This window comes from Sorghum bicolor, chromosome 9, assembly GCF_000003195.3.
Source record: "Sorghum bicolor cultivar BTx623 chromosome 9, Sorghum_bicolor_NCBIv3, whole genome shotgun sequence".
Taxonomy (NCBI): domain Eukaryota; kingdom Viridiplantae; phylum Streptophyta; class Magnoliopsida; order Poales; family Poaceae; genus Sorghum; species Sorghum bicolor.
Genome location: NC_012878.2, coordinates 2,360,756 through 2,385,772, shown reverse-complemented (window position 1 = coordinate 2,385,772; position 25,017 = coordinate 2,360,756). Strand labels below are relative to the sequence as shown.

At 42.5% G+C, this 25,017-nt stretch overlaps 1 protein-coding gene, 1 long non-coding RNA gene and 1 pseudogene across 2 annotated transcripts; 2 read left to right on the top strand and 1 right to left on the bottom strand.

Moving 5' to 3' along the window:
- Positions 629 to 5,999, bottom strand: LOC8068160 (annotated as a pseudogene).
- Positions 9,097 to 10,180, top strand: LOC110430524. The gene is made up of 3 exons (XR_002447867.1): positions 9,097 to 9,254; positions 9,342 to 9,373; positions 9,602 to 10,180. It is a non-coding gene; the product is annotated as an uncharacterized LOC110430524 (long non-coding RNA).
- On the top strand, positions 14,000 to 15,612 carry LOC8071255 (serine/arginine repetitive matrix protein 3). The gene has a single exon (XM_002440466.2). The coding sequence runs from the start codon at positions 14,116 to 14,118 to the stop codon at positions 15,388 to 15,390; it is 1,275 nt and encodes a 424-aa protein (XP_002440511.2). The 5' UTR covers positions 14,000 to 14,115; the 3' UTR covers positions 15,391 to 15,612.

The following is a 25,017-nucleotide window of genomic DNA, read 5'->3' as shown; positions in this document are numbered from 1 at the left end:
AATGGTAATTATCCCTTTGATTCGTGTATACATTTAAATAGTTTAATTTTGTTTTCCTTCTTCCAAGCTGCTGCATATTTTTTCCACGGATTGATTCTTGATGAGGAAGAGACTGAAGTCCAAAGGGATAGCCATAGCTGTTGTGCAAGCATTAGAAGAATAGATCATTTACCTAGATGTGTAGTTTCGGCTTGTGCTACAAATACTCTGAATAAAACCATTTTTGGAAGCCCAAAATTGCAGACCTTGGATATCCATTATTTCTATCATTTTACCTGTATTCTTATGTTGAAATATGCTACGTCCTGTGCGCTAGCCTCTTCCATCCGGTTGCGATCGAAACCGCTTGTAAGGTGTTCGGCGTAATGCCTGCCTTGCTACCAACGTCACGCGATTTGTCTGCCCCGTCCTTCGGGCTTCGCTGGAGTCAATTCACTGAATCAGGTCTCGTTTTGTTTTCTAGGCTAGTGCAGTGCAGTACAGTGGCCACAAGCATGGTGGTGTTTGCTGGAGTTTTATCGCAGTCGTAGCAGTGCTGCTTCATGCGCATGGCCAGTTCTGGGGAGCAGCCGACTCAAGCCCGACATCCATATATCCGATTCACTGTGAGTCCAACTCTTCTCTACCATTTCTATTGTTGCCACACGTTCATTTTTTTTTTCTGATGTGACGGTTTTTTCTCTGCTCAGATAGAGGAATCGTCGATTTTTCTTGCTTCGACCTGTTCCTGTAACCTTGTTTCCTAATATGTTGACCTGTTAGGCTACTGGTGGTGTTACCGTCCACTTACTACTCCTTGTCATGATAATCTGATATCTGAATTGGAGTACACATAGATAGATTATAAATTGGATTATGAGATGGCGCTGTCTGATTGAAGTTCATTTTTGCCTTTTTTTTCTGGTGTTATGGTTTTCCTCTACTCACACAAAGGAATCATCTATTGCTGTTATTTTAAGCTATTCCCGTTTCCTAACATGTTGACTTAGGCTCCTGGTTGTGTTACCAACCACTTACTACTCACTGTTGTGATAATTTGAGATCTGAATTAGAGTACACATGGATAGATTATAAATTGGATCATAGGATGCCACTATCTGAACTAAAGTTATTTGTATGCAAATACAATTCATGTGTCTGAACAACTAGGCCCGACATCAACGTGCTTACTGCTTAGTATCAACTTTATACAACTAGCTTCCCCATCCTCGAACAAGGGGATGACAAGGTGTAATAAAATTGCTCTAGCTAGTAGCTACCAATCAAGTGCACATCAAAGTACAAATGAGACCATTTGCTCAAGAAATGATTGATTGGAACACTACAAGTGGCACTGTAATTTGGTAGATAAATGAAGAGAGAATCTATATTTATGTATGCTTAATCTGCATAAACCTTGGCTTGAAGGAGAAGGACCTTGCTAGGCCACCACAATGCAAGAACTAGTGAACTACTATATATAATATGGTTAGGAAGGTACTTCAAAATATGATACACACTTCATCATCCTTATAGAAACCATTCAATAGATATCACACGATACATCGAGATGAAGTCAATTATGCGCACAAGCATTGCGCTTATTACATGAAACATAATTGGAACCAAGCATTCTGCAGCATGATGGTTCAGAAGAAAGCCACACAAATCCAATTTCAAATCCAAACATGCAAGCACAATACCTTTATGCTCAACCATAATCACTAGGCATGCGTGTAGATTAAGTGAGAAACTGGACACACTTATTCGACACATGTACAATATGCATGCGTGAGCAGAAAAACACAAACAAGCAGAACATTTGACAAACCACACACAAACCACACGACAATGAATGGATAGGAGAGGTGCCTTGAGCTCAATGTTAGACCTTTTTCTTCCAGCAGAATGGAAACCTTGCATCATCATAATCATCATCATCTTCTTCTTCTTCTTCTGTTGCATATCCTTTCGCTTGCTCCTGATTTTTCAGTTTGTTGTGTTTAAAGTCAAAATGAGTTCTTTCTTTAAGTTTGTTAATGGCTTCTTCCACCTCAACAGGGACAGCCCCCCCATTGAATTCAAGGTCCTTCAATTTTGGAAGCTTGTTAATGCCAGAGAGAGACTGCATGTTGGTGTAGGTCCACACAATCTTCTGGAGATATGGAGTAGATCTTCTGGTGAAGTTGATCTATGTGATATCAGAGCAGTTGACAATAAGAGTGTTGAGCTTCTGGAACTCATTTTCGTTGAAAGTAAGCTGACTTCCACAACATGTTTTGCCCAAGAGCTCTAGGTTGCGGATATTTGGTTTCTTGGCGAGGATATGTATATCGGCTTGCTCCAGCAATGTATCCTGAAGAGTTAGCTTGGTTATTTGTTCAGCATTGTTAATTGATGAAAGCAAACTGCTACTTCTATTATTGTTGAACACAAGCTCCTCCAGTTTTGTAAGGCCTTTAACACCAGAAACATACTCTATGTTGGTCAAAGATAATATGATCTTCTTGAGCTCAGGAGTTGCTCCTTCCTCAAACAGGATTTCTGTCAAGCTGGAGCCCTGAAGAACAAAGTAGTTGAGATTTTGGAATTCATTCTTCTTGAAGGTGAGCATGCTCTCAGTGCAAGCAATGTTTTCAAGCTTGAGACAGAGTAACATGGTTAGCTTAGCAAGGACCTTAAGATCTTCTTGGTTCAGTGAGGTGCTACTTAGAGTAACCTTGGCAAGTTGATGATGAAGATCTTTGGCCAACAACGGAAGCAACCGCCCCTTATTTGTGGTTCCACTAATACTTAGGCTCTCGAGAAGCTTAGGAGGGTATCTCAGTCTCAGGGGAGAGGCTGGTAACTCTTCATGGGAAGGAGTGCCATCGTATCCAGTTGTGGGAAGAGTGATTGATAAAGACAAGAGGCACTCATGCAGGTCACTGATTGCTCGAAGCAAATTCCTTAGGGGACGGTCCTTGTCTTCGACAACTACACCGAGTTTCTGTAGCTTCCATAGGTTTCCAATGTCAATCAACTCTCTGCCAATCGGTGAAGCCTTGACATTAGACAATACTTCCATGTTTACCATTTTTCCGATCTTGTAAGGAACCCTTACACCAAAACCATTGGTACCAGCTAGTAAACGCTTCAGTTTAAGGAGCACGAGGTATTTTGTTGCAGATGCAGGTATCATTGTCTGTCGGATATCTAATACCTCCAGCTCTTGGAGGTTGTTGATTTCTCTAGGCAACTGGATAACATCTGTTCCCCTTAGGCTCAAGTACTTGAGTAGTAATATATTGCTGCAGATTCCTTTGAGGTAGTTGTTCTCCTTCAAGTATTGGAAACCTTCTATATCAAGCACCTTGAGCATGGACCATTTAGATGATTTAGAGATACTTTGCAAGAAAGTATCGATTTTATCAGAGCCTCGTAGTTCAATATCATTGAAAATGGAGAAGTGATGAGCCAAGTGATGTGAGAGGCGTGTCTCCACAATGTGTTGTTTCCTGGCAATCTTGGTAATGAATCCATGAACTAAATCGCCTACCATGCAGCTCTTGACCTTGCCTGAAGCACTAATATCACAAGGATAAAGAAGCCACCGATCGATGAGCATGTCAAAACATCGCTCAGCTTGATGCACTGAAGTGGGCCAGTCTTCCTTAGTTATCAAACCTTCCACAACCCACCGTCCTATCAAGGTTGACCGCCTGATTTTGTGACCTTGAGGGAAGATAGCAAGATACAATAAGCAAGACCTGTGTTCTTTAGGCAGGTCATTGTATGAGAACTTGAACATCTTCTTAGCAACACGCTGCAATGATTTTGGTGAAACCTTCAGGGCGCTGTGCAACTTGTGTAATTCTTCATTGCTCCTCTTGGGCTTGGCGTACAAAGCATGAGTGAAGATCTTCATGCATAACTCGTATGGCTCACACTCATCCAAGATGTCCCGAAGGACCTGGCTTTTCTTGTAATAGTCTCCATCTTTCTGCTGGCTTGTAAGCTTCAGCACTGTATCCTGATAGAGGCCAGCAAGAGTATAGTATATGGGTTCCTGCCGTGGATAGCAATATTCTTTAGCTTGCTGGATGTTCTTTGTGTTCATGATGATCAATGCATCAGCATCACATTGTAAGAGGTTCAAAGCATTTGTGGTCTCCTTCCATGTGGATCCATCCATCTCGCGATCATCAATTTTGAGGATAATTAGGGGTGTTTCATCCTTCAAGTGATCTTTAATCCTGTTCACGATGTCTTGTATCTTCAGCTGCTCTTTAAGCTCCCTGTTGATGATTTCGATCTTGTGCACGATTTCTTCAACATCATATTCTGGAATTTGACCCTGACCAACCTGTTCACCTGTTGCTTGATTCTTGTCATATTTGCCTTTCTGAAGCTCCCGTAAGATTTCTTGTTTAGCCTCATGGATCATCTCCTTGATTTGATGCTCACTCAGTGTTTTTGTTGTAGTCTTTGTGGCTTCTTTGGTCTGCAGAGGCTTGCTACTGCTGGTCACCGGAAACACATCTAGCAGAATGAGTTCGTACCGGGAATCTTCGAGACAAATGGGGTGTGTCTGCTGTTGCACTGTGACTGCTCCTTCTACTTCCATTAGCCTTTTAAGCTTGTTAGCTGTTTCTGTGATAATGTTGCCATAAGACGCTGCTAATTTATTCATGACTTTGTTCCTTACATGGCCTTGTTGAGCCACAGCAGCAGCTGACTGGTGGAGCAGCGGGAGGAGTACCTCTAGCTCTAAGTTTTTCAGGTCCTCCAGCTGGTCCACACCCTTGTTCATCGGTTGCCCTTCTCGGATACCTTTCTCGATCTTTTCTAGCTTCTGGTAAACCTTCATTCTTGCAATCCTGGTCTTGATTTCCCCAAGCAGCCTCTTTTTTCTGTCCATTATTTCCAGTCTTCTGTAGCCATCATCTAGCCAGTCCAAATGCCGCTCCTCCTCCTCCTCCTCCTCCTCCTCCTCCTCCTCATTGCCTGGACTGCCTGTGCCTTGTAGTTTCTGGGTCTGGGATTGGGGCTTGGCATGCTGGAGCTCCCACAGGATGTAGTAAAGAATATCCTTGGGTCGTAGCGGTGTAAACTTGATGTGAACTGCTGGGATGTCCACAGAGATACTTCGATGGTAATATGTCCCTGGCACAACCAAAGTTTGGTGTGCAAGAGAGACGGCATCATCCTTGTGTGAATCTGGTGCTGCCACAATGGCCAAGGACGCCGTCATCACGATCTCTTCTTCAGTAACCTTGTCTATCCACTCCCGTAGCTTCTCTTGAAAGTAATCATCCAGAGTGGGAGGCTCCAACAAGAAGCAGCCTGATCTTCGACGACGAGAATGATCACTCGCCGTTGTGTGATTATCACCACCGTCATCGTCGTCGTCGTCGTCATCTCCAGCATAGCCACCTGACCCAGAAGCTGATGATGATGATGCTTCTGCTGCTGCCAGTGCCACCTGCCGTGGCATCATCGTTGCTCCGTACCTCAGTCGACGGTCGCTGACCTCGCGAGCGCGGTCCTTGAGCCGGCGCAGCTGGATGGCCGCGTGGTGCTGCGCGGCCATCTTGTGCGGTAACCAGAAAAGCCACCAGAAGTGGCCCCTGACCCGGTGGATCTCGGGGTCGCGGCGGTACAGGTAGAGGCCGACGCAGTCACGGCAGTCCTGGGCAAGGAGCCGGACCTGGTGCATCCAGGTGCTGACCAGCTCGTCGTGCTTGCCGCCAGGAGGTGCCGTCCTGGCAAGGTACTCGAGGAAGCCGGCCATGCTCTCCATCTCCTCCTTGATGTACCGCACGTCGTCCCTGACGCCGCCCAGCAGCCGTGCCTCGCTGCTGATGATGCTCAGCAGGGAGCTCACGGCGGTCACCGCTTGCTCAGCCATGGCTCCTTCCCTCCGCCGTGGCCGGAGGAGAACTGGCTATTTGGCTGTGAGGGCCGTGCGTGGAGATCAGTGAGAAGCATTCTGCTGCTGCATGCACGAGGGTATGTGTATTCATGTGTGTTCTGTATTACGTGCAGTGAGGGATGAAGGGAACCCACAGGCTACTGATCGAATGAAACCGCTAATTCCAGCAAGGAAGGTATCTTGTATCCACCTGGCTTTGGCTTCAGTACAGCGCCGCAACTTCAAGTATGTCCCAAGTTATCCTATTATTCTTTCCTGCCTCCTTATTATTTACTTTTGTGCAGGCTAAGCTTTCTGATGACAAATGAGTGTGCTCCCTTTTGCTAAAGAATGTAATAGATTAAAGCAATTGGTTTTTAGGGTCTGTTTGGTTCTCCCTGCTAAATTTTAGCTAGCTAAAATTAATTTTAGCTACTCTTGGGTGACTAATGGAACTAAACTATTTCAGCTCTTTTTAGTCAATGTGTTTGGAACTTTAGCTACTAAAGTTTAGCTAGCTAAAATTTAGCAAGGGGATTAAAAAGACCGAGATCATTTTAATTTGAGTCAATATATATAGGTGGCACATATGAACGAGAACAACAACAGGTGATGACCCCACTCCTATATACATAATATATATTTTTTTTATCAAAACATGATCGATTTCGTTACCCCATCATTAAGAGAACAGGCAGTTCACATCCAATTTCTTGGCTCATTTTGTTTTTATTTATTAATCTTTCGGATTGGATGGACACCCACGATTTTCTTCCTCGATCATTTGTTATTATGTTACACATGCATGAATTTGGTATGACAACTTTACATTAGTCTATGCATGCATATAAGTGCGTGCTGATCCATTTTGTGTGACAACACTATATATATAGTGACAAATTCTATAGGGGTCTAGGACTTGCGACCTGACCCAAATCTTTGTAACCTTTATTTTGTTTTCTGTCATCTAATAAAACTTTTTGGCAAAACTCTTCCATGGCTCCTAAAAAAACTATCAAATTAGGAATCTATTTGATACAAAATTGTGCTTCAGCTCCACAAATCTCTTTGTATTCGAGTTTAACTTTTTAATGCTTCTACACATTATAGGACCGAGGGGGTATTATTTAGTAGTTTAGCTAGGGGATTGGAGTGGGGTTTTGATTTGTAGGGAATTGAATCTCTCACAACCACATCTAATCCCCTTGGTTTAGAGATTAAATGATTAACCAAACAAGCTTTTATGGAAAGTAATATACCGGACTATGATGTTAAATACCATATGTAGCCAGCTCTTTCACTTTTTTTGTCTTTAGTTCTTTAATCGTACGCTCCCTATAAAAGCTAATTTTGATTCCTTGGTTCATTTTATCTTTTATCATTTTTGTCATCTCTACTATAATGGAACACTTCAAATTATACTAGATCTACCCAGTAAAACATCCCCACTGAGAGTCTCCGACCTCTATGTACCCAGAAAAATGCACCCAATAAATTGTCTTTATTAAAATCAAAGGCTATAAAATATCCCTCCTAGCCTTTTACCCAATCCTGTGGCCACTATCGATCGCAGGCTTCAACCCGAGGCTTCAACGCTCCTCGCCTACGATCGATCACCGATCGGTCACCGGGAAAAAGGAAAACAAAGAAACCGCCATTTGAGCTCCGAGGGTCGACTTCGCCGTTGCTTCGACCCGCCTCCTGTCGTGCCTCCTGCCGGATCTTGGGGACCGAGAGGGAACGACGGGAAGGGCACCCGCGGTCTCGTCCTCACACCGGTCAGAGACAGAGACGCCGACTTCGTTCACCCGACTGCGCGGACTCCACGGCGGCGACGGAGGCAAATACGGTGGCACAGGAGTAGCGCCTAACCCAGCGCTGGAGGATTCGCGCGGTGCCTTGGAGGCACATCATAGACAGAGTGCAGCCGTGCAGGTGAGGGTGAAACATAGAACAAGGTAAAATTTGTGTCGCCGCCCTTCCTCAACAAGCCGCTCTTGCGCTCCTTTGCTTTCGATCCAAGCGGCGCCCCACCTGACGAGTCGCAGCAGCCAGACCCGTTCCTGCCCCTTCAAGGTCCAGGAGTGTCAGCGGCTTCCATGGAAGCTACGCCAAGAAGGGGCTTCTCGCGACAAGGAGAAGGCAGCGGGAGGAGCAGGCCTGCCGTCGACGGACCTGCATGTGTGAAAGGCCGCAGGAGGAGCAGAGTAGCAGACCTATCTATGGCACTGCATCCGATCCGCCACAACTACTGCAACTTCATGGCCAAGTACGTAGTCTTATTTTCCCTCCGTGCTCTTGGCTCGGTTTAGGTTTCTACTTTCTAACAATCGTTGTCAATTCAGTTGTTCCTATTTTGTGAGATTGATTACTTCCTATTATTCTTGCTGCTTATCCTCTGAAATAGCCATGGGAAGGCATATAACAGATTTTCATTTAACAATGCCCAGATCATATATACAGATGAGGCCTAGGACTTGTGTGTGAGTAACGAGATGTGCGATAGATGAATTCACTGTATTAACCTGGTTTTTTTTCCTGTGCTTGGGCAATAACTTTTTATTTTTTCCGACTTTAATTAACTCATTACAAATGCTTTGGACATGATGTACTCTCTTGATGATGTTGAATGAATATTTTGGGGGAAATTCATACGGCCTTGTATGGATTGGTGTAGTGAGGAGCTCTGGGGCGGTAAAGAGGCTTCTTCTGTGAGATGGTCAAATTCACAAATAATTCAGTGTAAATTCATACCATTCTCATTTTTTCTGGAGGCCAACATGAGCTTGAGAAGAGCACCACTCCTGTGGTGATCACAAATAATTCAGTGTAATTTTCTTATATACAAGGGGTAACATCTGTAGTAGGAACAGAGCCAAACCTTTTGCTTAGTTCCTTATGCTTGTGTAACTGTAGGTTGCAAAGATATGATCATGGGATAAGTTGGACAACAAAAGATATATTTCAAGGGGGAGAGATCAAAGATGGACATGGACAAGGGAGCAACATTAAAAGAAAAGATGATGGATCAAAATTCTTGGACAAAAGAGAAGCACACAAGTAGGGGGAGCAAGCTCATGAACATTGATTGTTTGCATTTGATTTGTGCATATTCATGTGCTTGTTTGCATTGCATAAGTTTTAAATTCAATATGCATGCTTGTGTGGTGTATGCTAGTTATAGAACTTGATTGATGATATGATAACTAGCATGCATAGGTTGGTAGCTAGACTTGTGTTCTTCAAGTAAAAACTAGACCCTTCCTTTTAATGTTGATCTCACGGGGTTTCTAGTGTTTTTGTTGTCTAGCTACACATGGTGCTAAGGATGGTGTACATCGAATACTTCAAATGATATCGAATTTGGTATCAAGCTATAAAGGTTTATTCTATACACCTTAGCACTTAGTAGGGTTTTATGGTCGGTGTATGTGATGTGAGGTCTGAAGTCTCAAATCTCTTATGACAGGAGAGACCAAGAAATATGGCATCCAATCCAAGGTATCGTTTAGTTCCGAAAAGTGAAAAAATTTCGGTACTGTACGTAGCACTTTCGTTTGTTTGTGAGAAATATTATTCAATCATGGACTAACTAGGATCAAAAGATTCGTCTCGTGATTTACAGCTAAACTGTGTAATTAGTTTTTGTTTTCATCTATATTTAATGTTTCATGCATGTGCCACAAGATTCGATGTGACGGAGAATTTTAAAAACTTTTTGGTTTTCAGGGTGAACTAAACAAGGCCCAAGAGTGAGAGACACATACACCCAAACACTATACATCCAAGTGAGTGTGTGTGTGTCAGTTATTCAGCTAAAAAAAATACTATCAAGTAATGAAAAAAATCATGTGACTTTCTATCTATCTTTTTTTAATCTACATTACATAGCTAGAGTTTACTTGCAACACGTATCCAAAACGAACAGGGAAGAAGAAGAAATATATATATAGATGAATTTTGAAGGAGGAAAAGAAAAAAAGAGTTGCAGCGATGCAGACATGCAGTGGGAGCTGCATGCAGCATAGCTGCGTAGGAGGAACGGAGAAGGTTTTGCTGCCGTACGTCAGACGCGGCTCGTGGTGAAGATGCCTTTGCTTGCCGCACAAACGTACTGGGCTTTGCTGGGCCTTGGCCCTTGGCCCACGCCCATGTGTCCTGTATGTCTCGCCCCCACCCATGCATGCATGCACGTACGGCCTGCAACCACCTAAGACCTAAATTGATATGATAGTATACAGTGTTTATTGTTCAAATAAAAAATTCTTTGTGGGCGCATTTATCCAAAACCACTTTTATTTGTTTTCATTTTCTCCTCTCTACGGTATTTCTCTGATGATGATGAATGATGTGGTAGGACTGTGGAGCCTAGATGTGTGCGCTCAACAAATTGTGAGAGAATGAGGTGTACGGCCTAATAATGATATGGGCAAGCTTTTAGATGCATTTTTAAACAATATAGCAAAAAAAAATATATCATTCCGTTTCTTGAGAAGTTTTAACTTTGATAATACGAGGGTTTTTGGCCGCTCCATATTTTTTAGTTAAATGATTTCAGCTCCACGTACTCTATTTGAGGAAAAAATATGGAATTGTGAGAGCACATAAAAAGATGTTCCACAAACTTCATTTTTTTAGAGCTACTCCACGTATGAGTTTGTGGAGTAATCCTAAATGCCCCCTATATATAAAAAGATATTAATATTTTTTTTGTACGTAATTAGTATTATTACATAGGTGGTTGAATGTATTTTTATAATAAATTTATTTAGAAATATAGATATTGCTATTATTTTTATAAATATAGTCAAAATTAAGAAAATTTAATCAGCACCAATCTCATAACAACTCTTTTTATGGGAAAGACAGAGTAGGTCACAGTTGGCCTTATTATTAACCATGCATGCTATTGTATACCTACGTATATATACTACTCCTGTGTATATTTACATGTCCCAATTAATTAAACGACCCTTGAATTACCTGGAATATCAACTGTTGGTACGATCATGGTGACGACCCTTGCAAGTTGCATGCAGATTGTTGTCACTCTAGATGCCTTGTTGTGCCCTGTTTGCTACGTCATTCGTGGGAGACATACGGCTAGCCGTGATTGCACAGGATGTTACCGTGCTGTCCAGTCCAGTACCGTCTCAAAATAATGGCACTAGCTTATAGCTACGACATTAGCTACTAGCCCTGTCCCTGTGTGCACTGGAGTAATTATTCTCTTGGGCCTTGTTTAGTTCAAACTGAAAACCAAAAAGTTTTCAAGATTTCCTATCACATCGAATTTTGTGGCACATGCATGAAACATTAAATATATACGAAAATAAAAACTAATTACACAGTTTAGTTGTAAATCATGAGACGAATCTTTTGATCCTAGTTATAATATTTGTCACAAACAAATGAAAGTGCTACAGTACCGAAAAGTTTTCACTTTTCGGAACTAAACAAGGCCTTCCTGTTGCAGGTTTGGCAAGAAGTTTGCCATGTATATATTCTGCCATCCAGGGGGCTAAAAGAAAATAAAAAGTTGGAGTCACACACACTCCACATATTCTTGTAGAAAGGGATCAGCATATAATATGCATGCCCTAGATTCTACTCATACAGTATATGTCGTGTTCCTTAATTGTGCTGGATTCTTCTCGGATAGAACCTTTTTTGTATGCTTCCATTTGACTCATATTATTGGTTGTAGTAGTAGGACCCCTAATTTGCCTAATCCCTTTTGTTTCATGGCCTCCACCTATCCTGTTGGGAAAGGCTAGCAATGCTTTTATTATTATCTTGTTGCTGTTTTGATGCTGTGTGCATGCTTTCAGGAAAGGTAACATTGGTGCTTATCGTCGTACTTGCATTGCATGATCAGGGGGGAAAATGCATGTACCCATTCTGTTGAGTTGTACATGAAGGAATATTCCATGGTCACATAAACTCCAAATTCTGTTATTAGGCCTTGTTTAGTTCACCCTAAAAACCAAACAAATTTCAAGATTCCCCGTCACATCGAATCTTGCGGCACATGCATGCAACATTAAATATTGACGAAAACAAAAACTAATTACACAGACGAATCTTTTGAGCTTATAGTTAGTCCAACAATAGTTGTCCTACTGTGTTAAAATCCAAAAACAATGGATCTAAACAAGGAGGTTGGGATGAGAGGAGGTTGGGAAACTATTAGCTTAGTACAGGTCAACGTTAGGTCTTAACTCTTCTAATTCATTCTAGCTGCCACTTGTCAAATAGTCAAGTGGGCCATTTGCCATTGATTTGGCAATAGCGAAGATTTAGGTTGTCCTAAAATCATCAAAATGTAAATTGCATCTTTTTTTTGACAATGTAAATTGCGTCGGTGACAATAATTTTTCACTAACATTAGTTGACACGGTTGCAAAGGCATCCACACGTGATGCCAAGCCACAAGTGCGGTGACACTGGCGGAGAAAATCAGCGCCAAGGGTGTGACGAGAAAACAGATAGAAAATCATGTACTGACTTTCTTATGGTCGGTGACGAAACTGTACTACTTTTTCTGTCAATTGTATTTTTTTAATAATAAATTAGTGAATAATATTTTCAGTTATGACTTTTGAGATGAGTGAAACTGTAGTACATGGCAGCCCAAGCTTTGACACGACGAACTGTGGTGTGGTGTGGATTGTCCACACTCCACAACCACACAAGTGACCTCTGCATGCATTGCCTTGGTGAGGAAGCAGTAGGTTAGCTGCCTGGGGGAGTGCAGCGGGGAAGATGCCATTAGCATTGTTTAAGCACATGAGGGGACAAAAATGAAACGGCTCATCAGATCAGGATCCAAACACACTCACATCGGATCCCCCAGACGAGGACGAGGAGCTCCACCACATGGCACCAGCTCAGGCACGCACGCACACGTACGATGGGTGCCCTCCCCTCCCCTCCCCTGACAGCAAATCACTAAACAATCATCATCAACCAGATGATGCTGTATTGCATCGCGGCCTTGTCTAGTTGTCGAAGGAAAAAATTTCACGACACTGTAACATTTTCATTTGTTTATATAATTATTATCTAATTATAGACTAACTAGGTTTAAAAGATTCGTCTCATCAGTTTCGATCAAACTGTACAATTAGTTTTTATTTTTTATATTTTTAATACTCCATAGATGCGTCTAAAGATTTGATGTAAGTAAACAAGGCCTGCATATCGAAAACTGTACAATTAGTTTAGATTTTTGGTGCAAGTAAACAAGGCCTGCATATCGAAAGGAGAGAGAGAGAGAAGTGAAAGCTGCTGCTGCCATGCACCCACTCGTGCAACACCTCCTTTATTTTACTGGTGCAGCTGCCTGCTACCCCCTCCACTTGCACGGCTGCACCGCACGTCCGCACGCCCCTGCCGGTCTAATCAGGGAGGACGACGACAATGGAACCAATTCTTGAAGCTACGGGAACCCGGATGCATATAGCTCCAGTTAAGCTAGCTAGGTCTATCGTTTCTTTCTAGGCTACTAATACTTACTACTACGTTTGACCAACTGTTTAAAAGACCCGTTTAGAATGGTTTGCGTCATCTTCGGTTCTGGCTCCACCACTAGCGTCTACTGTAGTTGAATAAAAAGCACGCACACACACACAATGATACACACACTCCAACCATGCCGTGTGTTTGTTTGTTTGGTCTTTGATGTACTACTGTTCCACGGTCATTTGACGCCAGTGATGATGTAGTAGTACTAAGTATACTTCACTAAAAATCACTGATGTTGGTGGTGACCTAGCGCGTCGGTCCCCCTACCATTTCTTCCTTTCATTTCCAAACAAACACACATGGACATGGCGCACTGCCACTGCCCTTGCCTATGGCGGCAAGCGAAAACCACAGGTCACTGAGGCCAGTACAGCTCTTGTTCATCCCCGACCACCATGGGCTGTGGACCCGGTCCATGCACTGCCTCCCGGGCCAAACCCACCAAGCAAAAAAATAAACGCGCTCCCAGGTCCAGGACACATCCATGGACCGGGTCCAGGCCCACCACCCAAGCGAATCCTAAGACCCACGAGCGAGCGCTTCCAACGCAAGACCTCCTCTCCTCATAAACGCGCGCCGCCCGCCGCCTGCCGCCTGCCGACCTCCCCCCAACTGTGTGTCTGACCTTCGCTCAGCTCGCGGCCGCCGCGCGCGCAGCAGCACCCACCCATCTCTTTACCTCTCTCTCTCTCCCCTCTACTCACTGAGGCCAACCCATGAAGCCGCCGGCGGCGAGTCCGGGCCGCGCGGAGAAGCCGCCGCCGCAGCTAGCGGCGCCGGGTCTAGCGCGCCTGCTTCTGAGCAAGAGCCGGCGTGGCGCGCGGTCGCGGCGGGCGCCGCCGGCCACGTCGCCCATGTTCGTGTCGCGCGGCGCCGCGCGCACCCGCGCCGCCGATGGGGCCGCCGAGCCTTCGTCGCCCAAGGTCACCTGCATTGGCCAGGTGCGGATGCGCAAGGCCGGGAAGAAGCCTGCTCCTGCGACTGCGTCGGCGGCGGACGGGCGGGACAAGGCCAGGGGAGGCTACTACTGCCGCTGCCTCAAGAAGGCGTTCCTGTGCGGTGGGCTGTTCGCGTTCGACTCGAGGAAGCGGAGGCACAAGGCGCCGCCGCCGCCGGAGGCTCCGGTGGTGGAGCGTGGGAGGCGGTCGCCGTGGGTGTTTAGCAGTAGGGATGTCGCTGTTGCTGCCGCGCCTAAGACGGCGCCGGATCCGAGGAGCGGGCGCCGGGTGGAGGAACAGGATGAGGACGAGGACGAGGACGAGGAGATGCAGGTGGGCGTCGGGGTCTTCGGATCGATCGGCCGGGACCAAGGCGAGAAGATGGGGATCGGTGCTGGCTGCCACGGCGACGAGCAGGACGACGATGGCGACCGGGAGGCGCAGCTCGTGTCGTCGGCCACCACGACGCCGCCTAAGAACGCGCTCCTCCTCATGCGCTGCCGGTCCGCGCCGCAGAACCGCACGTCGCCGCTCACCTCCCGGTTCCCCTCCACCGCCACCGCGGGGTTGGGACCGGCGCCGTCGCCGTCGCCGAGCAGAGACGCTCTCGCCTCCGTGGCGTCTCCGGCCGCCCGGAAGCCGGAGAAGCTGTCTCCATCCCCTTCGCCTTCCCCGCGGAAGCCGGCGTTGTCGGAAGAGGACGGCGTGGCGACAAGGCAAGCAGGAGCGGCGGCGGCGGCGCGTGAGCTGCAGGAGCTGCAGCTGATCTTAGGCGGAGAAGAAAAAGAAGAAGAGGAAGTAGAAGACGACGACGGGTTCGATGCGTATGACGAGGAGGAGGACGAGACGATGCGGTGCTCATCGGCGCGGCCACTGGTGCTGCAGCGGTGCAAGTCGGAGCCGGCGACGACCGCGGCCGCGAAGATGGCGGCGGGGACCGCGGCGGACGCGACGGCCGCCGGGTGCTTCTGGGCCCACGGAGGGAGCAGCGGCCGGAGAAGGCACGCGCCGCCGGCCGCGCCGCCGGCGGCGGTGGCTTTGACCGGTCACTGAGATGGAGATGGGGAACTGGTGTGGGACCCACCCGTCAGTATAATGTTTTCTCCTTTTGTTTACTTCTGCTGTTAAATCGGGATTCCTAGAAGATCATTACTGGTAAGCTGTGTAGGTAATATTTTTTTTCCTAGTCTTCATGTCTCTCCATCCAGGCAAAGATGCATGGTCGTGTGTAAATATAAATGTGCATTCACTTGGAATTTCTTGTAAATTTCTTCACTCTTGTCTCTTTTGAGTACTCTTATTTAGTATTTATTAACATGTCATTAGTACTCCCTCATGGTAGGTGGTTGGTAAAGAAGTCGTATATATTGGATAGTGATATAGTCTTCAAAACATAAATTTGATCTTTTATTTTTATAAAAATATTTATTAAAAATAATATATATCTATTTTTGAAAGTATACTTTAAGGAAAATCTATTCATGTGATTTTTATAATTTTATATTCTTTTTGCGGGTAAAGAGAAACTTTAATAACTAGGTAAGATAAAGTTACAATTATTTATGAGGAAATCTTAGGCACACATAGGCATTTGACCTTAGTACTTTTACAATGTCTAGTTAAACCAATCAGAGTTTGGCAACTCTATTTCCTTCTCTCTTTACTTGGGCTATTCTCGAATCGTCCAACAGACGTGTAAGGCCTTTGGCCTCAACAATAACGACGTCGATCTATGATCTATCTTTCTCCGGATTGTTCAAGCTGGCTATGCGTGCTTGAAGTGTGTGTTGTAGTCCTTCGACTTAAGCCAAAGCTTTTGATTCTTCTGCACTGCGGCACTTATTGAAATACTTCCAGGACGAGAAGACAACACAACCATTTTCATCTCTGGCTATGACACCCACTCATGCCTCGCATGTGGCCTCTACATAGGATCCGTCTACGTTAATCTTCACCCACCTAATCTGGGGGAGCTTAAGGTTGCATGCTGCTTGGGCATACGTGTTCCCATCGTCTTCTGGCAGGGCTCCTTCCCTTGGCGTTGTCTCCACATGGACGGGCTATATACGTGTTCAGGCTGTCCCAAAAACTAAGAAGAAAGCCCACGAACTCTCTGACTGATAGGACCTGCACCATGTACAATGTTATTGTATATGTACCATGTTCTCCAAAGCAACAACAACAGCAGTGTACGTCGTTGCTCTTCTATGCAGTTATCTAGTAAGATCAACAGCCAGTCGCCCCAAGTGAAGCGACATTGTTCCTCACCCCGGCAAGTCCCAAAATTGGCGCATGGCCTCTCTTAGTGCACGCGCGTGGGGGCAAACCATAGCAGCGTGGAAACAGGTCTCCCTGTCTGCCCACACAGATCACACTCTAGAGATATTCCAGATTTCTTCTAATTTTTTTTTGCTTTGTTGGCAGAATGTCACGCCCAAGTTTCCATGTGAAAATTCTCACCTTGGATGGTATTTGGCAGTTCCAAATATTGGACCACAATTTCCTGTCGCCCTCTAGTTTATTATAAGCGCTGCATACCGAGAATTTCCTGTCTTCTTCGGTTGCCAGGCAATAAAATCTTCAGTTCTTCTTTATCCAAGCCGGATTTTGGAGATGGCCTCCCTATCCGCTGGGTTGAGTATGCTAGCAATTCTATTGTAGTCCCAATTTTATACTTAACAACTTAAAAGTTATTTGTTATTTATATTCTTAATATTTGATCTAAACTTTGTCTAAAACGATTTGTTTTATCAACTTGGAGGGAGGAGTAGTAAGCCCTGTTTAGTTTCCTATCTAAAAATTTTTCATCCATCCCATCAAATCTTTGGACACATGCATGAAACATTAAATGTACATAAAAAAATAAACTAATTACACAGTTTGGTTGAAAATCGCGAGACGAATCTTTTAAGCCTAGTTACTCCATGATTAGCCTTAAGTGCTACAGTAAGCCACATGTGCTAATGACAGATTAATTATGCTTAATAGATTTGTCTTGCAGTTTCCAGATGAGCTATGTAATTTGTTTTTTATTAGTTTCTAAAAATCCCTCCCGACATCCTTCCGACATATCCGATGTGACACCTAAAAAATTTTCATCCCCAATCTAAACAGGGCCTAATAATGTGTTATTCCACTGAAGATTCTGTTCTGTAGTGAGCTGACCAAGGTAGAAAATACTGCACACACATATATGACCACATTTGTTGGGATGAAGAAATTGAGGGGCATATGCAGGACAGGACAAGGACAGGAGATTGCTCAAATCGCTTTCACGAAAGCTACCGGCTCGGAATCAAGAAGAGAGAAGAGTGGACCATGGAGACTGACATTGAGAGTGAGAGTAAGCTCAGCTCGCTTTCATGAGTCGTCATGACAGTTACAGCTCGATGGCAGCCACTCCACTCACTCCACACCGGTGACGGAAATTAAGGATGGACCCGTCCAGTAACGCCTTCACAGTGTCCGTTATGTTTCGTCTAGAATCGAGTAAAAACAGACATAGTTTCTTGAGGTAGTTTCCAAGAGAAAAAAAATGCATATTTAGTAGAAGTTATTCTTCTCAATCCATAGTTTCTGTAACAGTTTTTATGCGAAAAATAACTTAGGTCTTGTTTAGTTCCCAAAATATTTTGCAAATTTTTTTACATTATCCATCCCATCGAATCTTGTGGCATGCATGAAGCACTAAATATAGATAAAAGAAATAACTAATTACATAGTTTATCTGTAATTTGCGAGACAAAATCTTTTGAGCCTAATTATTCTATGATTAGACAATATTTGTGAAATACAAACGAAAGTGCTACTATTTCTATTTTGTAAAAATTTTTAGAAGTAAACAAAGCCTTAAATACAATAAAAAAACAGAATAGATCAAATGTGGCAACCAATTCTGCAGATCAGATGACACGGCAGATCAAATCAAACATCTCGCAAGTAACTTTGCCTGTTGCGGCCGCTTGCGCAAAGGGAGCGTGAGCACGACGCCGTTGAAGCAGCCGGTTATGGCGTCGGGGTTGGCCGTCTTGGGCAGCTAGCTGGAACGTCTTGTTGAGCCCTTCTGTAGAAACAGTTTCTCTATTTTGTACTCTCTTTATATTAACTCTCATGCTATGTCAGCAATTTACTTAGTTGTCATTCTAATTAAGATTGATAAGAACCATCGTTAATGTCCCATTGGGACTCCTCTAATTGGGCATGGGCTATGCACGACTCCAGCAGCTTCAAATCCGTTATGATTGTGGCTCCTCACTTAGGTATTGTGAGGGATCCTCACTGATGACCTCAAACTCTCACTGGCGCCAACCAGTTAAGATCTGAAATAAAATGTGATTCTTGATTCTTGATCTGAAATGGAAAAGTTCATGATATCTGGCGACCTAAGGCCCTGTTTAGTTCCTAAAAATTTCTCAAAGAGTGAAATGACCTATTATGCAAGCTGTGTAATGCTAAGCAGGAAAACTCAAAACACCCGGCCCACTAGTATATAGAAAATATTTGTACCAGCGGCATACTGTGGATTTCCACTTTGTGAACCCACGCATTATAAAGGAGTGAAAAATCAAGATGTTTCACTGACGTCACCTATGTAAATTTTTACAGTGGCGACTTGGTTAACGCTACTACAAGTGTATAAATCAATTCACAATGACGACATGCTTACATAAACCACTAGTTTAAATTGTGAATCTATAAATCATATAAAAATAGCAAAAACCTGTGAGAGGCCCACCACAGTCACGCGCGTTGATCACAAGTCACGTGATTTTTCACGTGTATAACCACCAGGGATTAAATTGACAATGTGTTTAGTTAGAGGGTTAAAATTTAACAGGTACTATAGTATTTTTATTTTATTTGATGATTAATGTCTAATCATAGACTAATTAGGCTCAAAAGATTCATCACACAAATAATTCTCTAGCTGCGTTTTTAGTTTTATAAATATTATATATTTAGTACTCTATGCATATGTTCAAACATTTGATGTAATAAGAGTTAAAAAATTAGAAGTAACCAAATAAGGCCTAATTCTTTTACAATTGGCAGTACTGCCATTTTTGGATGTACGACGTTAAGACCTTGTTTAGTTTACTCCAAAAACTAAAATTTTTTCAAGATTCCCTATCACATCGAATCTTGCAGCACATGCATGAAATACTAAATATAAACGAAAATAAAAACTAATTGCATAGTGTAAATCGCAAGATGAATCTTTTGAATCTAGTTAACCCATGATTGGACAATATTTATCAAATAAAAACGAAAGTGATTTGAACTAAACAAGGCCTAAGTCCAAGGCAAAAAGACCACTTTGCTCGTCCTATGTGTTTTTGTTTTCAGTCGTGCTGTTTCTCATGGAACAGCCACACGAACACAACTATATTAGGGGGGGAAGCATTTGCAAATAAATAAATTATCCAAACAAAACTACGTAGCAAGAAATAGCAACAGAAACACACATCACAAAGGGAGTAATTTTATTCTAAGATAGTCGTTCATACTATATGGTCCTGTTTGATCCTAATTTTAACTAAAAAATAGCTGTAGTTATCTAAACAAAAGGACTATTTATTTTAACTAAGTCTATAACTAGTTGTTAGCTCATTAGCGGAATCCATCTAGCTAGCAATGGGGAATGGTTTAATATATATCGACCTATGAGCTCGGGATCCAAACACCGTCGTGACTAAATGTGAGCTCCAGCTATATTAATTAATTTTAGCCGATCTAAATATACCATGCATATTAGCATCTTATTACCAATAGTAAGAATCTAAATCCATCCACTTGGCAGTTGTAGCCACAAATAGTTAGAAATAAAATGATGCCTTGATTGTGGAAACAAACATCATTTAGTGACTTCGTGAATCTCGTGATCTCCCAGCTCAATCTTTCGAGAGTATTTATAGAGATAGGGTTTGCGTAGTGTGTTCATAAAGGTAAATGTACGTGGGCTATGAGTGTCTGTGTTGTACTGTGTAATTTTTTTAAAAAAATATATGATTAGCTGGCTAGCCCAAGCCAGCCGGGTGTTTGCCGGTCTAAAAAATTATAACTGAAAATATTATTCGTTGATTTGTTACGAGAGAAAAACGCTCGAGTAAGTTCAAGTTAGACTTTGGCAGTGCCTCTGTCTGCATGCATGCTGATGCTCGCACATGAGGATGAGGCGAGCATCGAGTTGACCAGCGCATGCGCATGCACAAATGACAGGCATTAGTGGACTAAATAATATGAACAACAGGGTGAGTGCACCGTGTCATCTCGAGATCTGCTTTTCTTTCTGTGGCGCAAGCACAATCGTGCATGGGCGACAGGACAGCATGAGAGACAAAAGGCTTTTCCTTCCCTTGTTTTTTTTTGGCAGGAGAGGAGAGGGACCCCACGACGAGCTGGGTGCGAGACGAGCGACGCTACGTGCGGGCCTAGGTGGGTCCTCATCGTCGTCGTGCCACCTGTACCTTCAAGGAGCTCGCTTCTGAAAGCACCTGGCCTCTGGTGGGGATCCGAGAATCGCAACGACGGTGTACACGAGATGAATGGAGGAGAAACGCATGTATCGCTCTTGTTGGAACCCTAGGACTTGTTTAGTTCACCCTGAAAATCAAAAAGTTTTTAAGATTCTCCGTCACATCGAATCTTGTGGCACATGCATGAAACATTAAATATAGACGAAAACAAAAACTAATTACACAGTTTAGCTGGAAATCACGATACGAATCTTTTGATCATAGTTAGTCCATGATTGGATAATATTTGTCACAAACAAACGAAAGTGCTACAGTACCGAAAAGTTTTCACTTTTCGGAACTAAACAAGGCCTAAGATCCAAGCACCATGTTCGATTGAGCTTATCTACCGAATTTACGTTGTATTTTTCTCCTACAATAAATCAGCGAACAGTATTTTGTGCCTTTAGCTTCTTAGGCTATCTCCAACAGGAGAGCTATTTGGGAACCCAAACCCCAAAATAGGTCTCCAACACAATACCTATAGCCTCCAACAGAGGACCCATACAGAAGACCCACTTTGGGTATCAGGAGAGGCATAACCCAAATTTGGGTATCCTCTCTCCTCGAGACCCATTTGCAGAGAGTGTTGTCTTTTAGGTCTTGTTGTTGGAGAAGACTAAAAATAGGTATGGAAACTTTTACCTGTAGCGCTACCCAAAGGACAAATGGGTCTTGTATTTTAGGTGAGGATTGTTGGAGATAGTCTTAGCCAAGCGAACATGCTGCTAGCATATGTGAGGGCATTTAGGTCGTTACATAAGACTCGTTTGGTTTGTCTTATTAAAGTTTACCGTCCGTCACATTAAATGTTTGGACACATGCATGAAGTACTAAATATAGGTTAATTTTGAAGCTACGAGACGAATCTTTTAAGCCTAATTAGTCCATGATTGAACACTAATTATCAAATAAAACAAAAATGTTACAATATCTATTAAACTTTATCAACTTCAACCAAATACTACCTTAAAGTAAAGTGCTGATACTTTTGAGACGTCTTGTGCTTAGAGTTTTTGACCCAGCTTGGGACAGGCCCGGCACCTTGCTGCAATACGTGGAGGAGCCAGTGAAATAAAAAGTAGTGGCTTTATCAACTCCCAGTTTATCAGAAAGGAGGGGGGAAATAGCTCCTCGTTACAGTCTGAAGATGAGTAGTTATGGCCAGAGAGCCATCCGGGGCTCTACCAAACGAGAGCCTTCATTTGACGCCACGGAAGCTCGATTATCTTGGCTTTGCTGCTCATAGCTTCACCTCATTGCTGAAGACTGCGGGGGATCAACGCGAAGTGATATACCCTTTGGCGATGAACCACAATGGCGCTGAGATTATTCTTTTTTTCAGTTATTTCATTATATCGTCTTTTTATGTACATAAGTGTGCTATTTATAGGTTGTGGCTCAACCACTCCAACTCACATTGACTGTTTCGCCCTCATATGACTAATATATCCTCTAAATATTCCTTAATGGCCTAAGGCAAAACGGTATTTACACGATTCATTTACATAATTCCACCTTCAAGGCTTTGGCAAAATCCTTAGTCCTTGAAGGACCCTTCGACAGTGAGCTTATTCGCTGGTCTAAAAAGTCATAGCTGAAAGTACTATTTGTTAATTTACTATGAGAGAAACTGACTGACAGAAAAAGTATGGTTTTATAAGATAAATGAACGGAGTCAGCGTCGCTATAACCTTAGTGTGCAACTTTCACCGGTACCTTTAATATCAACCTCGCTTCGCTTAGATCCATAAAAAATATCGAAGGTCACTACTGGCAAAGGCTTTATTCGAAAGCTCGGGTTGCATGCGAGCTTGAAGGTTAGTTCTTAGTTTTAATGGACGAAGGGGGACTCTAGATTCCCTAGAGCGACCACAATGTATATGGACCAAATAGTCCATATACATGAACCCACGTAATTAATCCATAGCTATTGTTTTCTTCTGACAATGTATATAAACTAAGTAGTCTATAAGATGGGACCCAAAGAGAGTAAAAAATTATTTATCTTCAATCCACCAGCCACTACAAGGAGAGAGATGGGGAGAAGTAAGAAAATAATATTTTTTATTCTCTATGTTTTAGTTAGCTGGTACATATTATTATAATGCCTATGGACTACTTTTAAGCAACATTGTGGTTGCTTTAACATCGTCAACAACTGATGGAACAAACATGCATATATGAATTCTATTATGGTACCGATTAGAATGGCTACTAGAATGGCAGGTGTATCTCTTTTTTTTTGTCTCGGATTCGCAAAATATTTACGTATTATTGTAATTAAGAAGAAGAGTTTAACTATACAAATGACACGCTTCTTATGAGTGCCCTAGATAGTCTTATAGCTTAGACTTCAATAATACATAAATGGCACATATGTGGCTAGATTGTTATACAAATGCCCGTCTTTTTTGTTTTCTGGCTCTTTTTTCAAAAGATTTCCACAATTACACTCATGGTAGTTTGATTTCAGAATCTAGACCAAGGGCTTGGCGCCATTGTCACGGTTCTGGACTCTAAAATTATATGTGTTAATGTTCTGAACAGTGTATATGTATATTAAAGTTATATGTATAAATATTAGAGTCCAGAACAGTCTCCGATACATGTTGATACCCAAAGGTATTTACAAAATGGAACAAATTATTATCCCGTCCTGTGTGTGCATAACTGCATGTGTAAGTGTTCAGGTTGCCGGCTTTCATTTTCCGTTCTCTGCGAAATCCGGTGTTGAATCAGGTATCTAAATGCAGTGGTGCTTTCTGCCTTGCATTGCAAGGTATGGTATGCTCGCTGCTCCATGATGGCTTCCCGCTAAAAGTGACCACCTATGAGTAGCAACCTGCCTTCTACTGTTAGGAATTCTTTTGGGCATGACGGGCTTTTGTTCAATCCGGCCTACCGATCGTCAACTGAGCATAAGATATATAAGACTTGTTTAGTTCTGAAAAGTTTTTAGATTTAAAATTCGTCTCGTGATTTAATATTTTATGCATATGTCCAAAGATTCGACGTGATGGGTTAAAAGTTTTTGGGCGTGAAGGAGGTGTTTAGATCCAAAATCTTTTTGGATTTTGACACTTTTAGCACTTTCGTTTGTACTCCCTCCCAAATTGTAAGTCATTCCAAAAATCTTAGAGAGTCAAAGCATTTTTACGTTTGACCAAAATTAAAGAGAAAAAAATACTAAGATTTGTAACATAAAGTGAATATACTATGAAAATATAATTAAGAAAGAATCTAATGATACTTAGTTAGTACCATAATAATTATTATTTTATAATATAAATTTGGTTAAACTTAGAAAAGTTTGACTCTCCAAGATTCTTAGAATGACTTACAATTTGGGATGGAGGGAGTATTTGATAAACATTGTCCACTCATACAGTAACTAGATTTAAAAAATTCGTCTTGTGATTTACAAGTAAACTGTGCAATTAATTATCTTTTTATTTATATATGCTCCATGCATGTGCCACAAGATTTGATGTGATAGAAAATCTTGTAAAATTTTGGGTTTTTGAGTGCATCTAAACAGGCCCTAAAGCCTTCTAGTTTTTTTTTTAATTTTGCATAGCACTTTTGTTTGTATTTAGCAATTGTTGTCTAACCATGAATGAATTAAGTAAGCTCAAAAAATACATCTCGTAAATTACAAGCAAATTATATAATTAGTTAATTTTTTATCTATATTTCATACTCCATGTATGTGCCATAAAATTCGATGTAACGAAAAATCTTGAATTTTTTTTGAATTTTGGCTATTACTAAACAAGGCCTAAACAAGGCCATATTTGTGCGCAGAGTATGATTTCACCATTCCGGCCTTGTTTGGATTGAAAAATCTTTTTAGATTTTAACATTATAGCACTTTCATTTATATTTGACAAACATTGTTCAATCATGGACTAACTAAGCTTGAAAAATTTATCTTATGATTTACATGTAAGTTGTGCAATTAATTATATTTTTATATATATTTAATACTCCATACATATGCCATAAAATTTAATGCGATGGAAAAATTTATAAACTTTTAGGTTTCTGAGTGCATCTAAACAGGCCCTTCATACTCTAACGATGTGCTGTTATGTTCTGACTTCTGAATGAAACGAACTTCTTCATACCACTAATCCATCCCAGCACCTTTCAATCAGAAGGG